At 43.5% G+C, this 21,785-nt stretch overlaps 1 protein-coding gene across 1 annotated transcript; it reads left to right on the top strand.

The window, feature by feature from the left end:
* Window positions 1-823: 823 nt before the first annotated feature.
* LOC117401350 (uncharacterized) lies at window positions 824-21,529 on the top strand. The gene is made up of 13 exons (XM_059013935.1): window positions 824-1,063; window positions 1,833-3,113; window positions 4,222-4,409; window positions 4,780-4,951; window positions 5,188-5,238; window positions 5,440-5,559; window positions 10,682-11,410; window positions 11,923-12,087; window positions 16,840-16,973; window positions 17,268-17,489; window positions 18,119-18,290; window positions 18,799-18,840; window positions 19,150-21,529. The coding sequence occupies exons 2-13, from the start codon at window positions 1,929-1,931 to the stop codon at window positions 19,249-19,251; spliced, it is 3,282 nt and encodes a 1,093-aa protein (XP_058869918.1). The 5' UTR covers window positions 824-1,063; window positions 1,833-1,928; the 3' UTR covers window positions 19,252-21,529.
* The last annotated feature ends 256 nt before the right edge of the window (window positions 21,530-21,785 follow it).

Here is a 21,785-nt window from a genome sequence, read left to right as displayed (position 1 = left end):
GCTGGTCAGTTTGGGATAGTGGAGAAAAGTTTCATTTGTGAGAAGCTTTTAACATCAAACTTTCACATTTTCACCATTTTTTTCTTCTTCATTTCCAAAATCAAAATAATTGCACTGGGGGCTTTGAAAACAAAAAAAAAGCATGATAGAGTTTGATGGCAAAATAGAATCCAACCTATTGTATTTTGTGATCGAAACACAACATTTGCACTCAAATTTCTATAATCTTATCGTAAATAACAATAAAAAATGTACAACCTGTTTCCAACATTGAACTACACGTATATCAAACAAATGCATCACTGTATCTTGTGATACTTCAGCTGTTTAACGCAACTGGTCACTGGTATGGAGAGCGATGCATTAATGAACCCCCTTTTGGGGGTGTGATAGCTAATAGTGTGACAGGCTCCAATCAATGCTTTAGATACACTCTATTAGTAAGACCCATTGCCCAGGTGGGGTTAAAGATCACTTGAGGTTTGCATTAGTAGTGAAACCATGACAGTGTAATAGGAGTTCCATTGGTTGCATCTGTAGTTGGGCGCATGCTATGAACCTCTGTTTCAGTTTTATGATCTTGTCTTTTTGTCACAAGTGGTTTCTTTTTTTTGTTTTTGTTTTTCTAAACGTCAACGAGAATTGTTTTTAAATCATTTTCTTGTTCAAGGACGAATGTTTCAGGACTGCGCTGGTAATGAAGCATACAGCATTGAGAATTCTGATAACTGTGTGTGGGAGAAGCTCAGTGGTATAGTTTAAGCGTAGCTGCCACAGTGTCTAACAAACACCCTGGAGGAGAGTCTGTGTGCCTCCCGCCCCTCTGCAGAGTTCACTGGTGGTAGCAGCCACCTAGTGTTTGCAGGAAGCAGACAGCTGAGAATGAGTTTCAGGTTTAATGTTTAAACTGTGGTTCTGTATTCACTGCTCATAGATAAGGCAGCTGACTCACCTGTGCAGACAGAGGAGAGCAGCCATTTTAACAGTCGCATGTCTCTCAGAAAACAGCACAGAACTGAGGAGAGTGCTCCTGGTTACCTCAACAGCAGCCTCCGTGGACAAGGTATAGTCATTCGCTATGCAGTACTGGACCCTGTCACTTTCCAGAGAACTTTTACCAAGATCTTGAGCCTTTGTTAAAGTTTTTTTTTCAACAAAGATAAATAATTTAATTGTTAAACTCTTACTAGTTTTGTAACTTTACACTGTAAAACTGGACCTCTGTTGTCAGCTAAGACTACAAAACAAAAAAAAGAGTTTTTATATTTACCAGCAGTAAAGCGTTAATGAATAAGGAGGGAGGGAGGCAGGGAGGGAGGGGTCTGCTCAACCCTAGGCATGACTTTAACACTCTGAAACTCATTGGATTCTAATGGATTTTTAATAAGTTACTTAGTCAAGAGGAAGTCAATCATTGGAAATTGCGTGTGTGAGTGTGTGTGTGTGAGTGTGTGCTGAATCGAGCCTTTAAAAGAAATGCATGCATGTAATTGTGACTAGAAGCCTCTAGCTAATACTGAATGTATATGCTAGGATCTCACCCTGAAATGTAACTCTCTTGCTTTGGAGTTCACAGTAGATATCGGAATTAAACTGGCCTAACCCAGGGGTGTTCTATCGCTACTTCAGGGTCTGGACGGAGGTTTAGTTGGTTCAATTCAAAACAGAAATATAGAAAATCACTGTCATTTCATTGTGGGTAGAAATGTAAATAAATAGGTCAAGTCTTTATTTGCAGGATAGCCTATGAAATGTACCTGGATTTGAACACAATATGATCTTATGTGTTGATGACTGATTCAGTCTGTCTCCCTGACCGGATTCAAGTGCAGGTTCCTCTGCAGACAACAGCATGCCAGCATCACCACATCTACCTTCCTAGTTAATAGTGATTAAACACAAGAAAACAAATCCTTTAAAGAACTAGAATGACTTCGGAAGACCTACCTTCTTACTCCAGGGCCACTCAGAGCCAGAGGAGGCCAGTTGTCTACCTGGACGATGACCTGGATGAACCTTTAACCTTCCAAAGGCAAGTTTTGCCATCGCAGTTTTTAAAGCAGACCTCTCCGAGGGTCCAGGATTGTGACAGCGATTCCAGCGAGGCCCCCCCTCTCCCGAGCACTCCCCCCGTCGGGAATGTGAACAGCTTCAAAGCCGGAGGAACGGCCAGAACGAACAGAAAACTGATACCACAATCCTGGGGCAACTTCTTCAGGAAGTGGAAGAAGAGAGGCCATTCCCAGCAGGATTCTTCTGAGAACTTCCTGCCAGACGGAAGTGGGGGTACCCCCCCGTTAAGCCCTCTCATGGATCGCAGGAACTTTGGGGAGTACGGGGCCAAGCTGGACACCTGGGGGTCAAGCGTGTCGAAAGAACTTCTGCCTCCCTTCCCGGATAGCTACACCGTGGACTACGACCAGGAGACCCCTTCGGTCTTCAGAGACCCCTTCGAGCCCACCGCAGACAGCATCCATCCGGCGGAGTATTACGCGGAGAAGATGGAGGTCTACCAGCAGAAATACTCCTACATGAAGTCCTGGCCTGGGCTGCTCAGATTGTTGGCTGGGATTGAGCTGATCTTCGGAGGGATGGTGTTTGCCTGTGTCTGCGCCAACATCCAAAAAGACAACCAATGGTACAACCTCTATGGCTACCAAGCCCAAAGCTACAGCTATGGCGGGTATTATGGGGGAGCAGGGGGGTACAACTATAACGGGCCCATGACCCCCTTTGTGTTGGTGGTGGTCGGTCTGGCTTGGCTTCTGACGATCATTTTGCTAGTGCTGGGGTTGACCATGTACTACAGGACCATCCTCCTGGACTCCCACTGGTGGCCTCTAACGGAGTTTGTGATCAACCTGGTGATGTTCCTCTTGTACATGGCAGCAGGGATCGTGTACATCAATGACATGAACCGCGGGGGGATGTGCTACCTAACCCTCGGAAACAACCCGCTGCTGTCCAACTTCTGCAGGGCGGATGGGAGCCAGATAGCCGGCACTGCCTTCCTGTTCATCAACATGCTGATGTATCTCATCAGCGGCATCGTCTGTCTGAAGATGTGGAGGCACGAGGCCGACAGGAGGCATGCGGCGGTGTTTGGATACGAGGTGGGTCTGGGGGGGATCACTGAAGCCTTTCGGCTTGTGTTAATGTAAGAGGTTTATAGATATTGGTTTTTTTGTTTGTTTGATTGGCCACCATGAATCCATCTTGCACTGGCATAACTTCCCCATTCTTGGTGCCAAGCATGGAAACTAACAGTGAGATGTCATTATAGTCAGAGTGACAATTCATTTTGAGGTGCTATTATTATTATTATTATTATTATTATTATTATTATTATTATTATGTTATATATTTAACTTAATCAACCTCGTCGTTAAACCAACCAGTCACAAAATCATGTTGCAAGAGCCTTGCCAGCAGAACACAGTGTTGTCTTTCATAGAAACTGCTTGCGCTACATGTATTTAGAGGTCAAGGTCTACATGGAACATGCACAATCAATCAATTCCATGCATTCTATTTTAATTCCCTCTGATGTGGGGGGGGGGGTTTCCTGACCTACCAAAAGGCTGATGAATGTGGAAGGTGAGGAGCTGGCTCGATATAACGCTGACAGGGGCCAGTGAGCAGCAGGGGGACATTCCAGCCCCCAAAACAGAACAGTAAACGCCAGTACATGTAAATCAAAGCCAGCCGTCCTGGGACCCATCACACCGACAGAGGCTGTTATTTTAAAATTGACGATATCTGATAGACTGTGTAATATATGAACGCCCTCCGTCTCCCACAGGCACACCTCCCTGTATCTGAGAACACAGAGGTGAATTATTAGGACGTTAACTGTAAAGGGAAGTGGAAGTGTTTTTTAATGACTGGCCGTATCGCTTCAAATGAATATTTAATTTAGTCATTTTTTAAAATGGTTTTTGTATAGATGTTAGCGCCCTCTGTTTGGGTGCTAAATAGAATATTTTTCCAGCTGTAACTTTGCAGCTGGTGCAATCTCTCACAATAACAGGACTGCTATTACTACTACTACTAATAATAATAATACAAGAAACATGCTTTATTCGAAACAAGTTGTCATTTTTGACAGTGTTAATTGTTTGATCTGTCAAGCTCACAGTATGAATGAATATATCTGTAGCAAAACATTTATTCGACACGATGCAAAGAATTCCAGTGTAACGAATGCCATTTCCACCCTAGTTCCAGCCGCCCCCGTCTCCTGTCAGATCCAGATCCAAGAGGATCGTGTTTGAGGACGAGCTGAGCCACGCTGGACGAGCCACCAACCAGATCCACTTCTCCGAGAAGGGAGACAACCAGGCTACCCTGAACTGGTCCATCCCCACCGGACACATCCCCAAACCCCACGTCATCCCTGACTACCTCATGTAAGTGAATCCCTGCTCTCCAGCACTCGGGGAAGCAACCTCTCCATTATCAGGGTTTAACAGGAGCTGTGGCAGCAACGCCACGCAATCACAGCTCTATTCCCAGTGAAGAAGCTCCCATATAAACGGGACTGAGCAGACATGCATGCAATAGTCTGGAAATCTCCTTCTGGGCTTGTTTTAGAGCTCTTAAAACCCAAATTCAGTTTAGCTGAGACATTTTATAACGTAGTGTGCTACTACGTTATTACTACTGTAATTACTATTGCTCCACATGCACTTTCTTGCTGCATGCCTATTCCCAGCTAAAACATTGAATGGAATTGAGCCCACAGCTGGTGCCAGTAACAGTGTCTGTCTGTCCCTACAGTAAGTACACAGAGATCCATTCTCCAGAGGACCGGGAGCAGTACAAGGCAGTCTTCAATGACGTGTACCCTGAGTACAAAGAGCTACACGCCGATATTCAAGCCATGCAGAGGAAATTCACCCAGATGGATGCCATGATGGGCAAGCTTCTACACAACACAGACAACCCCCAAGTCAGTGTCACTATCCCTGCAAGCCAGCAAGTGCCCTAAAGACCTGTGGACGCTTGCAGACATTCAGTACTAAGTGCAGCTCTGGCCAGAAGTTTTGCATCACCCTATAGAATTAACAAATGTTGCTTCATAAAGTCGAATGAAACCTGTTTCTTTTTTGTTTTGTTTTGTTTATATAACCTTCAACAAGAATTCTTCCTAATTCATTTTCTTAATTCTGTCTCCCCGATATCTAGGAGCACGAGAGAATCAAGAGGGTAATGAAGGAGTACCAAAAGAAAAAGAATGTGAGTTTGTTTCACGGATATTTTTCAGCTTTATTTAGTTGGAAAAGCTGCAATACTTGGGAGGAGTGGGTGGGGGGCAGTACTGAGTGGGTTTAAAGCAGTAACAATGTGTATATTGGTTTGTAAGGAGGATTTATATATATATATATAGACACACACACACAGAGACACGCAAACAATATTGACTATATTTGTCTGCAGGACTCTGTTGTCTTGGAGAAAAAGGAACGCTGTGAATACTTGAAGGAAAAGCTGAGCCACATCAAGGGGAGGATCCAGGAGTTCGATCGGAAGAACATGGGCGGCAGTGCCGGCCAGTCAATCTGACCGGAGATCTGACTGTCAGCCAGGATCCTCTTTATTAGAAACTGCAATCACAACACATACACCACTCACCACAGGCAGGCCAAGAACCAGCTAGTGCGTGGACTGTACACGCTTAAGATAGAAGCCCCCTGCATGCAAGCGCATCTGATGGAAAAAGCTGTTTGAAAACTCCACGTGATTTAAGTTTTTATCAAAAATCGAGCTGTAAAAAAATAAATAAATAAAAATAAAAAAGATTGAAACTTCCAATCAATAAACTGTATGTAATACCGCAATGACGTAATTGTTAGATTTCTTTCATTGTTATTTCTGACGTTTTATATTGTACAGTGGCCTTTTTTAAATATGTCTATGTATGATAAAAATGTAAAATAAAAAAAGGTTTTGCATGGTTTTGACGTTCAAACAGTTGCATTGAACTGTGATGTTGTATAATACAACTAGTGTACGTAATAGTAATAGTAATTGTAAAACCCTTGTATTATTATGGTCTGGGCTGCATTAATTAAATAATTCACCACATGCTTAATAACAGCTATATATATATATATATTATATATTAAAAAATATCTACTGGTGTTAAAGAATCCATCACAAATTCTAAAACACATTCGTGCATATCAGACTGTTGCGTTGTTTCATTCTATCATCGTGAATGAATCGCGGTACTTCAAACCCTGAAAGTACCGTCATCTTACCCGGTGAGTATAGCCCAATTACTTCTTGGCAACTATGGTTTATTTACCAATATAGCCTCGATTATTGGCACGCAAGTCACCGTGCTGCAGTGGAAATGTATAGAAAATGCTGCGCCTGTCTCTATACACACAGTAGTAGGCACAGGGAGTGATCGATGCAGGCCGACCTGTTGTGCCGCCTTGCACATTAACTGTAATCAAAAGTGAACTTCAGCCCCGAAGGCACACATTTAATTCCTCGTGGTGAGTCATTGGTTACATAGAGGCCGTTGTTTCCCGTTCTGCACCCTGGAGTTAGAGAGAGTGTGTGTGCGCGACTGAGAGCGAGGGAGCAACAGGCACTTGTTGCTTACCTGAAAACTGAAAGTCGTCGAAAATAAGAAGTTTGTGGAACTGTTGAGCTCCGTCGCGTGACTCCTCTAGAGCCGTGAAAAGGGATTTCACGTAGAGGTTATAAGAAGTAAACTCATAGGACGTGTTTAAATGCTTCTATAAATCCGGCGGAGTTGACTCCAGAGGAAAAGAGTGTAACCCGACTTGCTTTGTTGTATCCAGTCTCTGCTGCAGGGGAAGCAGGTGAGTGAGCGGTGACTTCTCTAATGTTAATATGAACGCCAACCCAGCCATACTTGGCTTCGCGTGGTTCTGTTGACTGAAATCGAGTAAAAATGCGTTGGTTTTGGAGTAAATTTTGACTCGGGAGTTTTGAAATGCTGAGTTGTAATTGTACATGATTTGACACTAATGTAATGTAGGTTACAGACGGTGTAAAATAACCGCGTTGTGAAATGTAAAGAAACTGCTGGTTTAGCAGCTAAAAAGGATAACAAGGCGTACACACCCTGCCTCTGGAGACCAGGAAAGGAAGGGTACATGTTGCATAAACACTGATTTTATTTACTGGTGATGGCATTTCTGTAAGCAAACGTTTCCTCGTTACATAATAAAACAATGAAACTACCCAAGCGACTGAGGGGCGCATCGTGCAGGAATATTGCAAACTTTTTTTTTTTTCTGAAAAGGATATTATTATTATTATTATTATTATTATTATTATTATTATTATTATGAACATGGAAATACATATTATTTTGGCACAGCCCAGCTTGGTTTTGAGAGGCACAGCAAGTTATGCCTAATTATTATTATGATGTATTTCTTAGCAGACGCCCTTATCCAGGGCGACTTACAACTGTTAGAAGATATCACATTATTTTTACATACAATTACCCATTTATACAGTTGGGATTTTTACAGGAGCAATCTAGGTAAAGTACCTTGCTCAAGGGTACAGCAGCAGTGTCCCCCACCAGGGATTGAACCCACGACCCTCCGGTCAAGAGTCCAGAGCCCTAACCACCACTCCACACTAATTACCAAACAAACTTATTAGTGCTCAGGTTAACATGTTCTGTGTTACTGGAAAGAGGCACACACTTCATCGCAATTGACACACATCCCAAAGAGAAACACCTCAAACAGTGGATGTTTATACAGTATGAGAGAGAGAGAGAGAGAGAGAGAGAGAGAGAGAGAGAGAGAGAGAGAGAGAGAGAGAGTATATGGATAAATAAACTCAATACCAGGAGCTTTAAATAGAAAGGAATAGCAGATTGTTAATTCTTTACTTGTAGTAAATGACGTCACAAACACACTGATAGATTTAAAAAGAAATAAGTGAGTGTAGTTGCCATGGCATTCCAAGCGTGTAAATACCTACAGTTTGTTTTCATACACACTTTCCTTGACAAAGGCATGTTAAACATATCATAGATATATATGTAACATCCTTCTTGTCCTGGAGTCCACTGCATTCCCACTCTCACAGCCCAGCGTTGAGAGAGGCATGGAAATGGCAAAGCAGCTCAATTATTTATTTCGAGGGAGATCAGTTACAGTTTCTCTTGTTTCCCGGCTCAAAAACAGAGAGGCTTTCATCAGACAGAACCTTTAAAGTGTTATACTGCAGAACACAGAGTTCCTCTTCACGTGCAAACTTTTCATTTACTGGAGCGTCCCACTGTATCAGAAAATAACTTGTACATGGCTTTGTTTTCCAAGACCTTGATGAAGTGGGACTTTTAAGTGCGTTTTCACAGTGCTTCCTCCCTATGATTCACAAATTCTGTGAATTCAATTCGGTAAGTCCGAAACTATAGCAATGAAAGCCGACAGCACAGGGAAGTAAGAAACGGCAGCAAATAGTGAGTTAATTATTATTAGTTTATTTAGCAGACGCCTTTATCCAAGGCGACTTACAGAGACTAGGGTGTGTGAACTATGCATCAGCTGCAGAGTCACTTACAACTACGTCTCACCCGAAAGACGGAGCACAAGGAGGTTAATTGACTTGCTCAGGGTCACACAATGAGTCAGTGGCTGAGGTGGGATTTGAACCGGGGACCTCCTGGTTACAAGCCCTTTTCTTTATCCACTGGACCACACAGCCTCCTATTGGATGGGTTTTCAGTGTACAGATACAGTATCGCAGTGAACCATTCCCAGGGAGGCGAGCACATGTTTGAATAGTGCAGCCTTTGTTCTTCTCAGAAGAATGCATGTCTGCTCTGCTATGACACATTTTCTGTGTTTGTCGGAGAGTTGGCCAGCCGTGCTGCTGGAAATAAGACTCCTATTGCATAGCTGTTTCACCCATACCAGGTTTTACTAGCAACTTGATTAGCCCCAGTGTATAGGTAACAAACTCAGGTGTGTCTTATTAAACTCCTAGTAAAACCAGGAATGGATCAAGCCGCAATGCAGTGGGAGTCTTATTTCCATCCCTGAGTGACTGATGCTGGGGTCCCTGCCAATAAGGAGTTGTACCCTCAAAAATGTATTTGGTTTGCTTAATGATAGCTCAGTGTTATAGTAAACACAAAACCAAATGACCCTGCTTTACAAAAACACCTTTCGTTTATTAAAAAAGCTTCTGCTTGTGAGGACCCCCCTTAATAACTTTTTTTTATGTCTCTAAAGTGTTCAAAAGGACACTGTAGTAAAATACCTATCCATGCCTTGAAGGTCTTGTATAGCGTGATGCGTCCCCACGCTTTGCTTCAGCTGTGTAAATAACTTGCCTGTCATTTTTCTTTTCATCGTTAACATCCTGACAACTTTTTACACTTATAACTTTAAAGTCTGTTTCAAAGCTCTTTTCAAAGTGTCTGCTCTAGTGCTCTGGGGTTTGAGATATGTCCTCTAAATCACTGCAGGAAGAGCGATTAAAAAAAAAAAAAAACCATAACAAGTGCTCGTTTCTGTTCCTTCCCAACAGACTTTAAAGTTATAAGTGTAAAAAGCTTTCAGGATGTCCGCCCATAGCTTTGACTTTCCGGATTCAAACAAGCACAAGGAGGAGACTTTTTTTTAATTTTTTTTTTCTCTACAGTGTAGAAAGCTTGGAATTGGCAATCGTTAGACCCCATAGTGGGACATTGTTATAGCCAGCACTGATTAGAACGCCCTAATCTGTGTGTGTGTGTGTGTGTGTGTGTGTGTGTGTGTGTGTGTGTGTGTGTGCGAGCGAGCGAGAGGTAACTTACCAGGGGCCCAGGCAGGGTTGTGAAACCGCAAAAAGAACCAGAGTACTGTGGAAGCAACACACTAGCATCATTGATGGTAGAGGTGCAATGAAAAACCAATTTCCTAATCAGGCAGGTAATAATCGACAAGGGTTGATGCATTGAGAATGCTTTGTTATTCAAAAGCACAGATGCCTTCAGTTACAACTGGAAAGCATGCCTGTGCTGGTAGTCTAAAATATCCAGGCTCTGATTAATCAATCCCTGAATGTTAGAGGCAAATGAAAGTCCATGGCGATCAGCAATCAGATTATCGATTAAGTTGCACGTCTGATTGATGGGATTGTATTATTTAATGAACTTCACAGAGCATGCCATTGCTTTTAATCTCATGCTAACATTAAAAGAACCAGGTAAAACTGCAAGAGCTAAGTATTCAGGCAAAAGGTTTCGTCAGTCAGCGTGCATGTAGCCCTGCAAAGGATATGTGGCATTTTGGTGTAAATTTATAAAATAATGAGAATTTTAGTTTTGGACAGAATTGTGTATAGCAGCACTTAAAGGTTGTCCCACAGTTTACATTCTGTTCTCTACTTTATTTACTCCGAGAGCACACAGCAAATAATAATTTGTTTACTTTTTGAGGCTTGTACTGTACCTTGCTCTACCAGGCACCCAGAGTACTGAGGACTTCATGCTTTTATGAATTAGCTAGCTCTTTGATCCCAAGTACGAAGCAGAAAACTCTGAAACGCTGGTCATTGGAATGCATTACATTCCCTGTAGGAGGCTGTAACAGGATCTGAAATTCAGCCGCCCTGTATGTCTTGAGGGGGGACGTTCAATTGTTCTCTATTGTGTTCCCATTTCAGGTCATTCTTTCCCACAACCTGAATCATGTCGCGCTATGACAGCCCGCCCATGTACAGCCCCCCTTACTCCCTGAACGGATACGGACCCCCAGGGGAGCACCTGGACCCGCGCTCCCTCCCTCCCGAGTCCTACTACATTCAGGACCAGCCCCAGCACTTCTTCAAGTGGAGCTCCCCACCAGGGATCATGAAGATCCTGGAGGCCATCAGCCTGCTGCTGTGCTTGGGGATATTCGCCTGCGTGGCGTCCACCCTGGCCTGGGACATGGGGTACGGCGGGGGCATGGGCCTGGGCATGGGCATGGGGGGTTATGGGATGGGCGGGTACGGGGGCTACGGCGGCGGCTACGGCGGGGGCTACGGTGGGGGCTACGGCGGAGGCTATGGTGGAGGCTATGGTGGCTACGGTGGCTATGGATCCTCCACCAGCCCCCAGGCCGCCAAGGGCTTCATGATCGCGATGGCGGCCATCACTTTCATCGAGGCCCTGGCGGTCTTTGTCGTGATCGTCTCCAAGTCACAGAGCTCCCGCGGCCGCAAGTTCTACCTGCTGGTGATGGTGTTCAGCGGCCTGCTGGCGGGACTGGAGCTGATCGCCACCTTCGTCTTCATCGTTGGCGTCAACCCCATGGCCCAGAGCTCCACCTCCATGTACTACAGCCAGGTGATGATGATGTGCCAGTCCGTGTACAACTCGGGGAGCTTGGTCAACCAGTACCTCTACCACTACTGCGTTGTGGATCCCCAGGAGGTCAGTGAAAGTACAATCATAAATCACATGATGCAGTATGAGAAATTCAAGTGCTAAACTAGATCTTGTCCTTGTAATTCATAAAAGACAGTTCATTTATCTACACGCTGTGGCTCAGAAATAGTAACTTAGATCCACGAGTCACCGTTTGAACAATGTAATAGAATGTTATTATCAACCGTGGTGCTGGGGGTGAAAATGCCTGTCCCACTTGCATTTTTCTATATATTTATAGAGAGCCAGTCATCTGATTGTTATGAAAGATGGTGCAGTAAACCAGAATAGCACAAATACCAGAATCTAAATGATGGTGATTTACAGTCAACTTGCATATCATTTATGAACTTGGTGATTTGGTTACGTACCATCCTCTTCGGAACCAATGACCTCAAACGAAGCCTCAGGATATTGAAATCAGAAGGGATGTTTTCGAGACATTGGGGTTGACGGCAATCCCAGGCGCCGCGGGGAGTGGGTTTGACTCTAGTTGTTGTCCCTTCTCTCACCTCCAGGCCGTGGCTATGGTGGGTGGTTTCCTGGTGGCTTTCGCACAGGCTCTCATCATCTTCTTCGCCCACCGGACGCGCAGCAAGATCTGGCGCTACGGCAAGCACAACATCTACTGGGACAAGCCTGTAAGCGCAGGGCTGGAGGAGGGACGCGATGTGGAGGACTGGGTGAGTGTGTCTTATTGCAGGCTGGCTCTTCTGAGCTACTGTACACAGTACACAGCCCAACTGGGATAGGCTTGAGCAAGGGCTGGTGTCAGGGTTAGGGGTAGGGTGGAGGAATGGGTCACCATTCAGACTTTTTTTTTTTTACTGTATGTACCCTTATGTTGTGAAATCACCAATACCAGCTCACGGGATAGAGAATGTGCTGTTGAGCTGCATAACGTGGAGTTAACACTGAAACCTGTTGTTCCATTCGGAGCCCTTCAATTAGCCTGACGATTTGATTCTCGCTGGATTTGTAACATTGCCAAACAGGTGCAAATTAAAAGCAAAAAATAAAAGCGTTGATAAGCACAGTCCGTTGTGTAAATGTTCATGCTGGTGTATGCAAACAGACGTCTTGAATGTAACCGATAGTGGAAACGCAGCAGCCTTAAAGAGAAATCCTTCTTTCTCGCTGCTGCGTCTCCTGCACACACAGTATGGAAAACAGAGATTCGCAGAATTGGTGTAAAAACATTCACGGGGGCCTGAAAGTCACACTAGCCAGCACCCTTGTTTCGTTCCATTCTTGAAATTACCGGGTGGGTAACTGTCAGGCTCCTGGTCAGTCTGCTCTGAACGGATCTCACTTTTCACAGCATGAGTAAAGCTGTAAGTTTTCTAATAGGAGTTGTGAACACAGCTACATGGGAGGAGCGACGCACTTAACATCCAGGCTCCAGACCATGTCAATAATACACTTAATTGCAGGTAGTTGTGTATCCCAGGGCTGGGTGCAGTGCTAGTATGATTTTAAAGGCCAGGGTTTAAGCATACACATCTAATCCATCAATACAGGCATTCTTTAGCTTTGTGAAAAGGGCCTAACGTCACCAAACTAATAGCAAACTAACTTCAAATCAACCTTCATATTTTTGCGTTATTATTTTGGAACACCTGAAGGTCATTTAGGGTCCACACCCTCTTTTAGCAGTTCTGCCAGGACTGTTACACTGTGGGTGTGCCCATTGCGTGTCCCTGAATGAGAGTCATGTGGCTTATGGCTATAGGCAGCTGATGGATTATTTGTTTATGATATGATTTGGTTTCAGTCTATGCAATCATTAACCCGGGAGGTGATAGCGCTTGGTTTCTGCATGAAAATCCGATACCTACCTGTGTGTGTTTTTCTAAACCTATCCCACTTTGTAAAGGTGTCAGAAGGAGGAGGGGGATCTCTGCTAGAGACATGTAACTCTATGCACTAAGATCAAATGATGTGCAAGACCAATTTAAAGGAGCAGTTTTGAACCGTTCTAGTTGGCTGTTGCTCTTGTACGCCCCCGCATTAAAAATATCAGATCGGTAGGAGTTTCATGTTTATAACCTCCTACTGCTGCAAGCTGCTTATTTAGCGACATACATGCAGGCAAGCAGGCGGAAGGCTGGTTTGTTTTCATTCCAAGCACATCAGCTTCGATTGAAAGGCTTAGCTGTTTATACTACAGAGAGCCAGAAATGCAACAAGGAATCCAAACAGGCTTATAGTAGAGATGCAGCTGTTCAGCTGGGTCTGTGAAAAACAAAACTGGTGAAAGAACAGGGACTGCAAGGCATAAGCACGTGTAACACACAATTCACGTGCAAGCAGACAGCGGTGAACTGTTTCAAGGAGACTGTTTTTGCAGACTTTGAGTGTGAGGGCTTTGTCAGAGTCTGGCCTCTTAATCCCCAGCTACTGCAGATGAAAACATCTCGGTAACAGACCAGCTCTGTTTGTATCACCGCTGGTGGAATGTTAACGATCTACTCTTCTGGTTTATTTGCCTTTAATGATTCTTTTTTTTTTTGTTTGGTTTAAGTTGCTGGCGTGGTGGAATGTCGATTTAAAGTCATATGCCAGTCAATTCCTTGCCACCTGCTTAAAACATTCTTCGTCTTGTTTATTATTATTATTATTATTATTTATTTCTTAGCAGACGCCCTTATCCAGGGCGACTTACAATTGTTACAAGATATCACATTATTTTTACATACAATTACCCATTTATACAGTTGGGTTTTTACTGCAGCAATCTAGGTAAAGTACCTTGCTCAAGGGTACAGCAGCAGTGTCCCCCACCTGGGATTGAACCCACGACCCTCCGGTCAAGAGTCCAGAGCCCTAACCACTACTCCACCCTGCTGCCCATGTTTAGCGTCTTACTGCCTTGTGTAAGAAAGCTGTGTAGTACAGTGTGTTTGCCATTATCTACCAGCAATGGAAACTCAATGGCTCTTTATCAGATATTCCACACAGCTTCTAATCCACTGGATTGCCTGTGTGTATTAATACCATTGGAACCTCACAATCTCATTACAGTATCATGCTAGTGGCTCGTACAGTTACAGCTGCCCTTGTGCTACCATTGCCCCTGTCAGGAAAGAGTTAATGAAAAGATTATAAGTGCAGAACTCCTTCCTGCTGCAGTAACTAGTCAATGTCATTTCAATTAAAAACGCAGGAAGCCGCACAGAAAGCACATTTCCCTTTATTCGTGTAGCTTCTGCTCCGCAGCGCTGATAACATCAACAGGAAATTCCTACAGGTCTGACATTTCCAGCATGGGTTCATAAGCTGACCACCTTTTAAAAGCCTAGGGAACACAACCTAGTAAAAGATGATGAAAGTGGGGTAAACCATCATAAACCACAGTAAACGTGGAGGCAAAGCAGTCTTCTTTTCTGTGCAGTGAAATAAATTGATTAAGTTACCGTGAAGGGTTCCAGAACACCCTGCAGTGTTTACAAGAAGCATACACCTTTGCTCTGTCCTGTTTTTAAACATAATCGTGGTTGTTTTGATATTTCTATCAATTTCCTTGGGTCGGCTTACAATTCAAAACTGTAGTGCTACGATTTGGACAATATAGCAAAGGTGACACCTTTAATAACTGCAATATGTTTTGTATTTTCAGGAACTTTTTTTTTTTTTTACCAGTAAACAAAACTTTGAGATTCAGTGTGTCGTTCCCCTTTATCGCTGTAATCAGATGTCTTCATTGTGAGCAGTTGTGTGATTTACAGCGCACCCCCTGGTTATAAATCCTCTATCAGTTTCAGGCACTCCCTGCAGAGCTGCCTTTGTGCGCACGTTATTAACCCCGTGGTACCCAGAGCGCTGCCCCAGACACAGAGAATTCAAAAGATCATTTGGAGATAACCAACAGCATTTTATTCCATCCTTGCATGTATGCAATTAGGCAGGGAAAGATGAGACATCTGAGCAAAAATAACTGAGACGGAGAATTAAGACAAGCAGTGTTCACTTCGACGGGCTGAGATCACAGTGTGATTACAGGGTGCTGGTGAAGAACAGGCTTGTCTATGCTGGTCCTCAGGACACACTTGACTAAGTGTTTGTGTGCTGGGGATTTAACAAGGAAGGTGTGCTGACTTTACAGCAAGGCTGGCTCAAGCCAGCTCTTCAGGGTTATTTCCATATAAAAGCACAGGGGAAAGCATTGCATAAGCACAAGGAAAACGTGGTCAAGTGCCAAATACAAGAGGTTTCAATAGAGCTGAAACTGCCATCGTGCAGCATAAACAAACTGTTCAGCTGTGCCGATTGCACGGAAGGCTACAGTTTGGAAGAATGAAGTAAATGGACACCGAGGTGCAGTCTGGTGTAAAATCCAAAGTGAGACCCTGCTAGTTTAAGAGGTGTAACGTGTGCAATAACGCCTTCCTGTTCCATGAAATGGATGACAAAAGTCTACTGTAATGAAATGTTTCAGGATACGATGAGTAAGAAAATTATACCCCCCAAACCCCAAACGGCAAAAGATTTTTAAAAAATAACTCTTAACTGGTGTTGTTCAAACAACAAGCACGAAAACTTGAAGCATATATGACAGCTACTGTAAATCAAGGTCTGTGCATTAGGTCTGTGAACATCAATGCTTGCACTCCCAAACTGATCCCTCGTTCCATTTCAGATTAACCCTTAACGGCCACCGTTCTTTACAAAGTACAATAACGTGGACAAAACAATAAGATAAAAAAAAATAAGTGTCAAATACGAAGCTACCTGGAGCTCCCTTCATGTTGGTTACAGATTAGTGGCGTTGGTGTGCGTTAGTAACACTGAGTATCGGTAACAAGGGCCCCTTGCAGAGTCTGAAACATATGATTCCCGGGGGAAAGTAATTAGGATGACTAACAGAAATGATGCTTCTCCGAATTTGAATTGCAAGGTGGAGTCCTGTGAGGAATGGCCTTCTGACAGTGCGGGGGGGACCTGTTATTACAAGGTTAATGGAGGTCACAGACAGGACATCACAGAGCAATTTCACACTTCGCTGGGCACCAGAGCTGGACGTGACCTTTAGCTGTGCCTGAGCTGCGTGGGAGGAAAGGTGGAATGAGCCTTTCAAGTCCTTGAAGCTTAAAGGACTAGGAGACTTCATTGGACTAACCCTTTCACCTACTCTTTCACTACCCGGGACTTCTTTCATCTCTCGTTTCTGCCTGTGAAAAAAACGAAATGCTTCATGATTCATGACAACCCAGTACTAGTTAGTTCGACAGTTATAAATGATAAACGTTTATTCTGCAATCTCCGTTTTTAGTTTTTTTTAGTTTTTTGCACCTAGACCCCTATACACATTATTCTGTTTTCACAAAGCGTGTGTGTGTGTGTGTGTGTGTGTGTGTGGGGGTCACTACAGTGCATCGTTAATATTGTGCAGTAGTTTGCAGCCAGGGTGCCTGATCGCCCATCTCTCTCTGCAGGTTAACAATGTGCAGGACGGGAACAGCACTCACGCTGAGACAGTGGAGTACTCCGAGAAGGTCAACATGATCAGCAACAGCACCCCAGTGAAGGCCAGCAGCTACTTCAGCTCTGGCACCTACACTGATGGCAGGTGAGAGGGGAGTGAGGGGCAGGGTGTGGGCGCTCTCCTCTACAGCTACAGCATGTTTGTAAACCCCATGCCCAAGTCATACAAGCAGTCATACTAGCAATGTGTGACCACAAGAAGGGACTAGTGTCTTGATTAAACAGTGTAAATCGTTGTCTATTAAAATTAGCTACACCAAACGCAGTGATATATGTGGTCTAGTCTGTTTAAGATGGTAGGGGATAAGCATAGTCTTCTTGTTAAAGAATTCCAATGCTCTTACTAGAACTTCACGTCATTGGTCTGTCTGTCTGTCAGTTTCCCGGCCACGACTCCCTTGGACCGCCCCCCAGAGTACACGGGACCGGTGGTCAGCTCCAGCCCCTCGGAGGAGGAGGGCAGGGGGGTGAGGCGCCCCGCAGCCAGGAGAGGAAAGAAGAAGCGACGCAGGAACCCCGAGCTGGACGAGTCCCAGTACGAGACGGAGTACACCACTGGAGCAGACACCTGCGACGAGCTGGACCAAGGGGAGTGGGAGAGGTGAGGAGACACAGCCCAGAACCGAGAGAGACAGCGTGACCTGGTGCATTGGGAAGGAGGCATTGGAGACTACTGCTTAGGGCTGAGTGGTGTGAACAAGGCTGGCTTAGTGTAAAGCAGGAAATTCATTTTCCTGGTGTCTCACTATGGGCATATTTAAAGCAACAAATGTTTGCGCATCTAAACTGTGCATATATTGTATATAAACTGAATTGAGTAATTCTGCTACATGCTATATTTAGCAGATGTTTAATAAAAGTGAAATTCAGGAATGTTTTACAGTATTTGTTAAAGCCGAGGGAGTGGGAGGTAAGCAGCGTGATGCAGTGGTTAGAGCTGAGGGACTGGGAGATAAGAACATAAGAACATAAGAAAGTTTACAAACGATAGGAGGCCATTCAGCCCATCTTGCTCGTTTGGTTGTTAGTAGCTTATTGATCCCAGAATCTCATCAAGCAGCTTCTTGAAGGATCCCAGGGTGTCAGCTTCAACAACATTACTGGGGAGATGGGCAGTGTGGTGCAGTGGTTAGAGCTGAGGGACTGGGAGGTGGGCAGCGCAGCGCAGTGGTTAGAGCTGAGGGACTGGGTAATGTTTCAGAAGCTGATGCACACTTCTCGCTCCCCCAGCCTGTACCCCCCGATCAGGACAGACCAGGAGCGGCAGGAGTACAAGCGGGAGTTCGACTCGGACCTGAAGGTGTACAAGCGGCTGTGTGCTGAGATGGACGACGTCAACGACCAGATGAACCAGCTGAGCCGGCAGCTGGACAGCTTGCAGGAGGGCAGCCCCCAGTACCAGGTGAGCCTGACTCCCCAGCCAGCTCACTGGACAGCCTGGACCCCTTCAGGCACACAAGGAACTGGATGATCCAGCCTGTCCGTACATTTGAAACCCTGTTTCGTGCACCTCATTGCACAAATAAGAAAGTTAGCATCATTTGTATTTGTGGGACACCGTTGTACCTTAAAGGATTAACAGGGCACAGAATATTGACACTGAAAATACTGCCGGTTACATCATACCGTGACTCTCTGTGTCCCAGTACTTGTCAGAGGGTATTTTCAGTTAAAGATGAGAATGAGTCAGTCTAATAATAGATCACTTTTTTTTTCATTTTTGTTTTTATGTTTCTAAATACAGGTAAGAGAAATTGACTACATTTGCATTGGTTTTGCTTTCATTCAATCGTATCCTTACGCACAGCAGCAGCAGCAGCAGGGAGTTCCAATTATAGTGCTGAAGTCTGCTACCACAAGATGGTGCTAGTGAGCCAGTCTGATCTGCTTGTGGTGTGTTTGTATTACAGGGAGTGGCTGAGGAGTATAACCGACTGAAGGACCTGAAACAGGTGAGTTGAGAACATCGCTAATATACTCCCTGAAGTCATTTGCATAAGTTTGCTTTACTTTAAAGAACTAAATATATACTAGTAATAAAGTAAACACTACAATCCCAAAAATAAGACTTTTATTAAAGCCTGTGAATTATTTTACTGAACTGTGAATCAAACAAATTATTTTATTGTTGTGAACTAAAGATTGGTGCACTGTATGATTATTTTTGATCTGTGAAAGTTACCCTTTAACGTATGAAAGAGGGTGTGGTTTGGGGGTCTAGGACCCCGCACTCACTGACCAGTATCCCCCTCCTTCCTCAGACCCCTGACTACCAAGCCAACAAGCTGCAATGCAGGCAGCTACGAAGCAAGCTGTTTCACATCAAGAGCCTGGTGAACAACTACGACAAACAGCGCCCCTAGTGGGCACTCGAGGAACCAGAGAGCCGCAGCTTCAAACCCACCTCTGCCTGAGGGAGGCAAGGCTTTGTAAATAGATACCATTGAGAAACTCTTGGGGTGGGTCTGACACAGCGTGCCCCTTCAAACCGATCCAGCCACTAGTCCCGTTCAGATCTCTGCGTGTGACCGCGTTCTCTCCATCCCGATGAGGTCACAGCATCGGAGCCACGCCCTTTTAATTGCAGAGCCCTAAAATAAAAAGCACTTTGACCTGACTTTTAAAGTCACCCCCTCGCCCCAATTGTGTATACGACTATGTACACAGTATGCATGTTTTTCATCTTGTTAAGGAGTCATTTTTGGTCACACCCACAATCTCTTTGGCTCAAGTAAAAGGAAACAAGGCTGCTGAGCGAGTAGATTATGAGCCTCACTCTTTTTTAGTTTATCATGTTTTTCCAATGCTTGTGCGATGCAATCATCGTGCTTATCTGTGATTCACCGTGTGTGCACAGTGCGTTACCATACTTTGCTATGCAAGCAAAACGAATCGAGGTTGTGACTTTAACAAATGAACAAGGGTGCAGTTTTGCTGTAATTCTGTAACATTAAACTCAGCTGCTATCCTTGGGTCCTCAAGCCTGCAGCTGTCAAACGTGTCACCATGGCATTAGCAGGACAGGATCCAAAGGTTTGCACTTCCAAAATGTACGAAGCTTGCAAAGGAGTAATGAAAACACACAGAAGCTTAATGGGCAAAACAACTGAACAAAAAGCTGAACAAAGTTTGAGTTCAGATTGCATCCTATCCAGATCAAACTCCACATGTACAGAGCAGCTGGATTGCCAAATTGCTGCCATATCTCGCTATTTTGATGAAGGAGGTTAAAGTCATGGTTGTTTTGACTGTGGTAGCTTCTGTTTCTGATACCGGGGCAAGGCTGCCGTCCTTCAGATTCATGCTCCTTATACTTGATCATTAATTTACTAGCCCAACTTTGCTTATCTTCTGAGATCTTTCAAGGTAAAACAGTTTATTGTACAGCGTGCAACATTCAGACAAGGCTACTGTAGTTCATTCTCCTATTTCCACAAACAAGAATAGTGCAGAGATTCTTATAAAGTTATCTTATTATAATTCTGCAACGTGCACAAGTGAAAAGAAACGAAAGCGCGTGGGGAAAATGTTACGCAAAGCAGGCTCAAAACCTAAAGGTATTTTTGTTTTGTTTTATCAAGATATTTTGACAAGAGACAAATCCTATGTATTGCCCAGCACTTTGAACCATTATCCAGGTTTCGGTACGAGTCTTCGTTGTATGTGTTCTATACAAGTGCTGTATGGGTTCTGTTATGCAAGCTCAGGTAGGAGTTTATTGAAGTTTGTTATAAAACCTGGAATGGCTCAAACAACTGCGATGCAACTGGAATCATGTTGCCAACCCTGGGGTCTTTTTTATATATAAAAACATTTATCTTCAGTATTGATTCCCTTTTTTTTTGTAATCCTAGAAAAATCAGTTATAAAACATAATTCCAACATTAAAGAACACTAATACAGTAATACAGTAAACTTAACTTTACTACTGTATAAAGAAAGCTTGTATTTTTTATATATATAATTGCTTAAAAGAGTTGAAGACAATATAACACTGGTAGATCTGTGTTTAAACATTACACTCTGATTGTATATTAGAATAGCGGACCATTTTTATATTATGAAGCGAAAATTTCAATCTGAGCTCTACAGTAACAAAAACTACATTTATAATTATATATATGTATATATATATATATATATATATATATATATATATATATATATATATATATATATATAATCAAAGCTGCAAACAGGGATCATAAGATACAGTGATGCATTTGTTTGACATTCATGTAGTTCAATGATAGAAACAGGTTGTGCAGTGAGATCATTTTATTATTTACGATAAGATTATTGCAATTTGAATGCAAATGTTGTGTTTCGATCACAAAATACAATAGGTTGGATTCTATTTTGCCATCAAACTCTATAATGCTTTGGGTTTTTTTTTTCAAAGCTCCCAGTGCAATTATTTTGATTTTGGAGATGAAGAAAAAAAAAAAATGGTGAAAATGTGAAAGTTTGATGTAAAAAGCGTCTCACTGTTCTGCACATTTAAAAATAATCAAAAGACAGCGCATTCATTGTGTAAGCAGAAGAAACCCAAGCATTACTGATTGCAGATGAAATTCCGATGTACATTTTCAAACTGATCAGCGCAAAGATCTTTGTAAATAAAACATTATGAAAAATGTTGATCATTTTTTGTGTGTAGAAGTTATTTTTTTTTAGTTTGTGAGACACCACGGGGGTTATGCATATCCAGTGGCGCCTGTGTGTCTTGCAAGCCGCTGTGCAATTGTGATCACACTTGGTACTGACACTCCTTAGCACAAGGTCCAGCGCGTTCTAGTATAGCGAATGGAACTGCTCTGTAAAACTGTATTAAGCTGTGCACAGGAATTGCTCACCAGCTGTTTCACATGTTCCAGCTGTAGGTTACAATCCTGAC

The sequence above is a fragment of the Acipenser ruthenus genome, chromosome 47, assembly GCF_902713425.1.
Source record: "Acipenser ruthenus chromosome 47, fAciRut3.2 maternal haplotype, whole genome shotgun sequence".
NCBI classification, from domain to species: Eukaryota; Metazoa; Chordata; class Actinopteri; order Acipenseriformes; family Acipenseridae; genus Acipenser; species Acipenser ruthenus.
The sequence above is the reverse complement of the archived record's forward strand: the minus strand, read 5'-3'. Positions and strand labels throughout refer to the sequence as shown.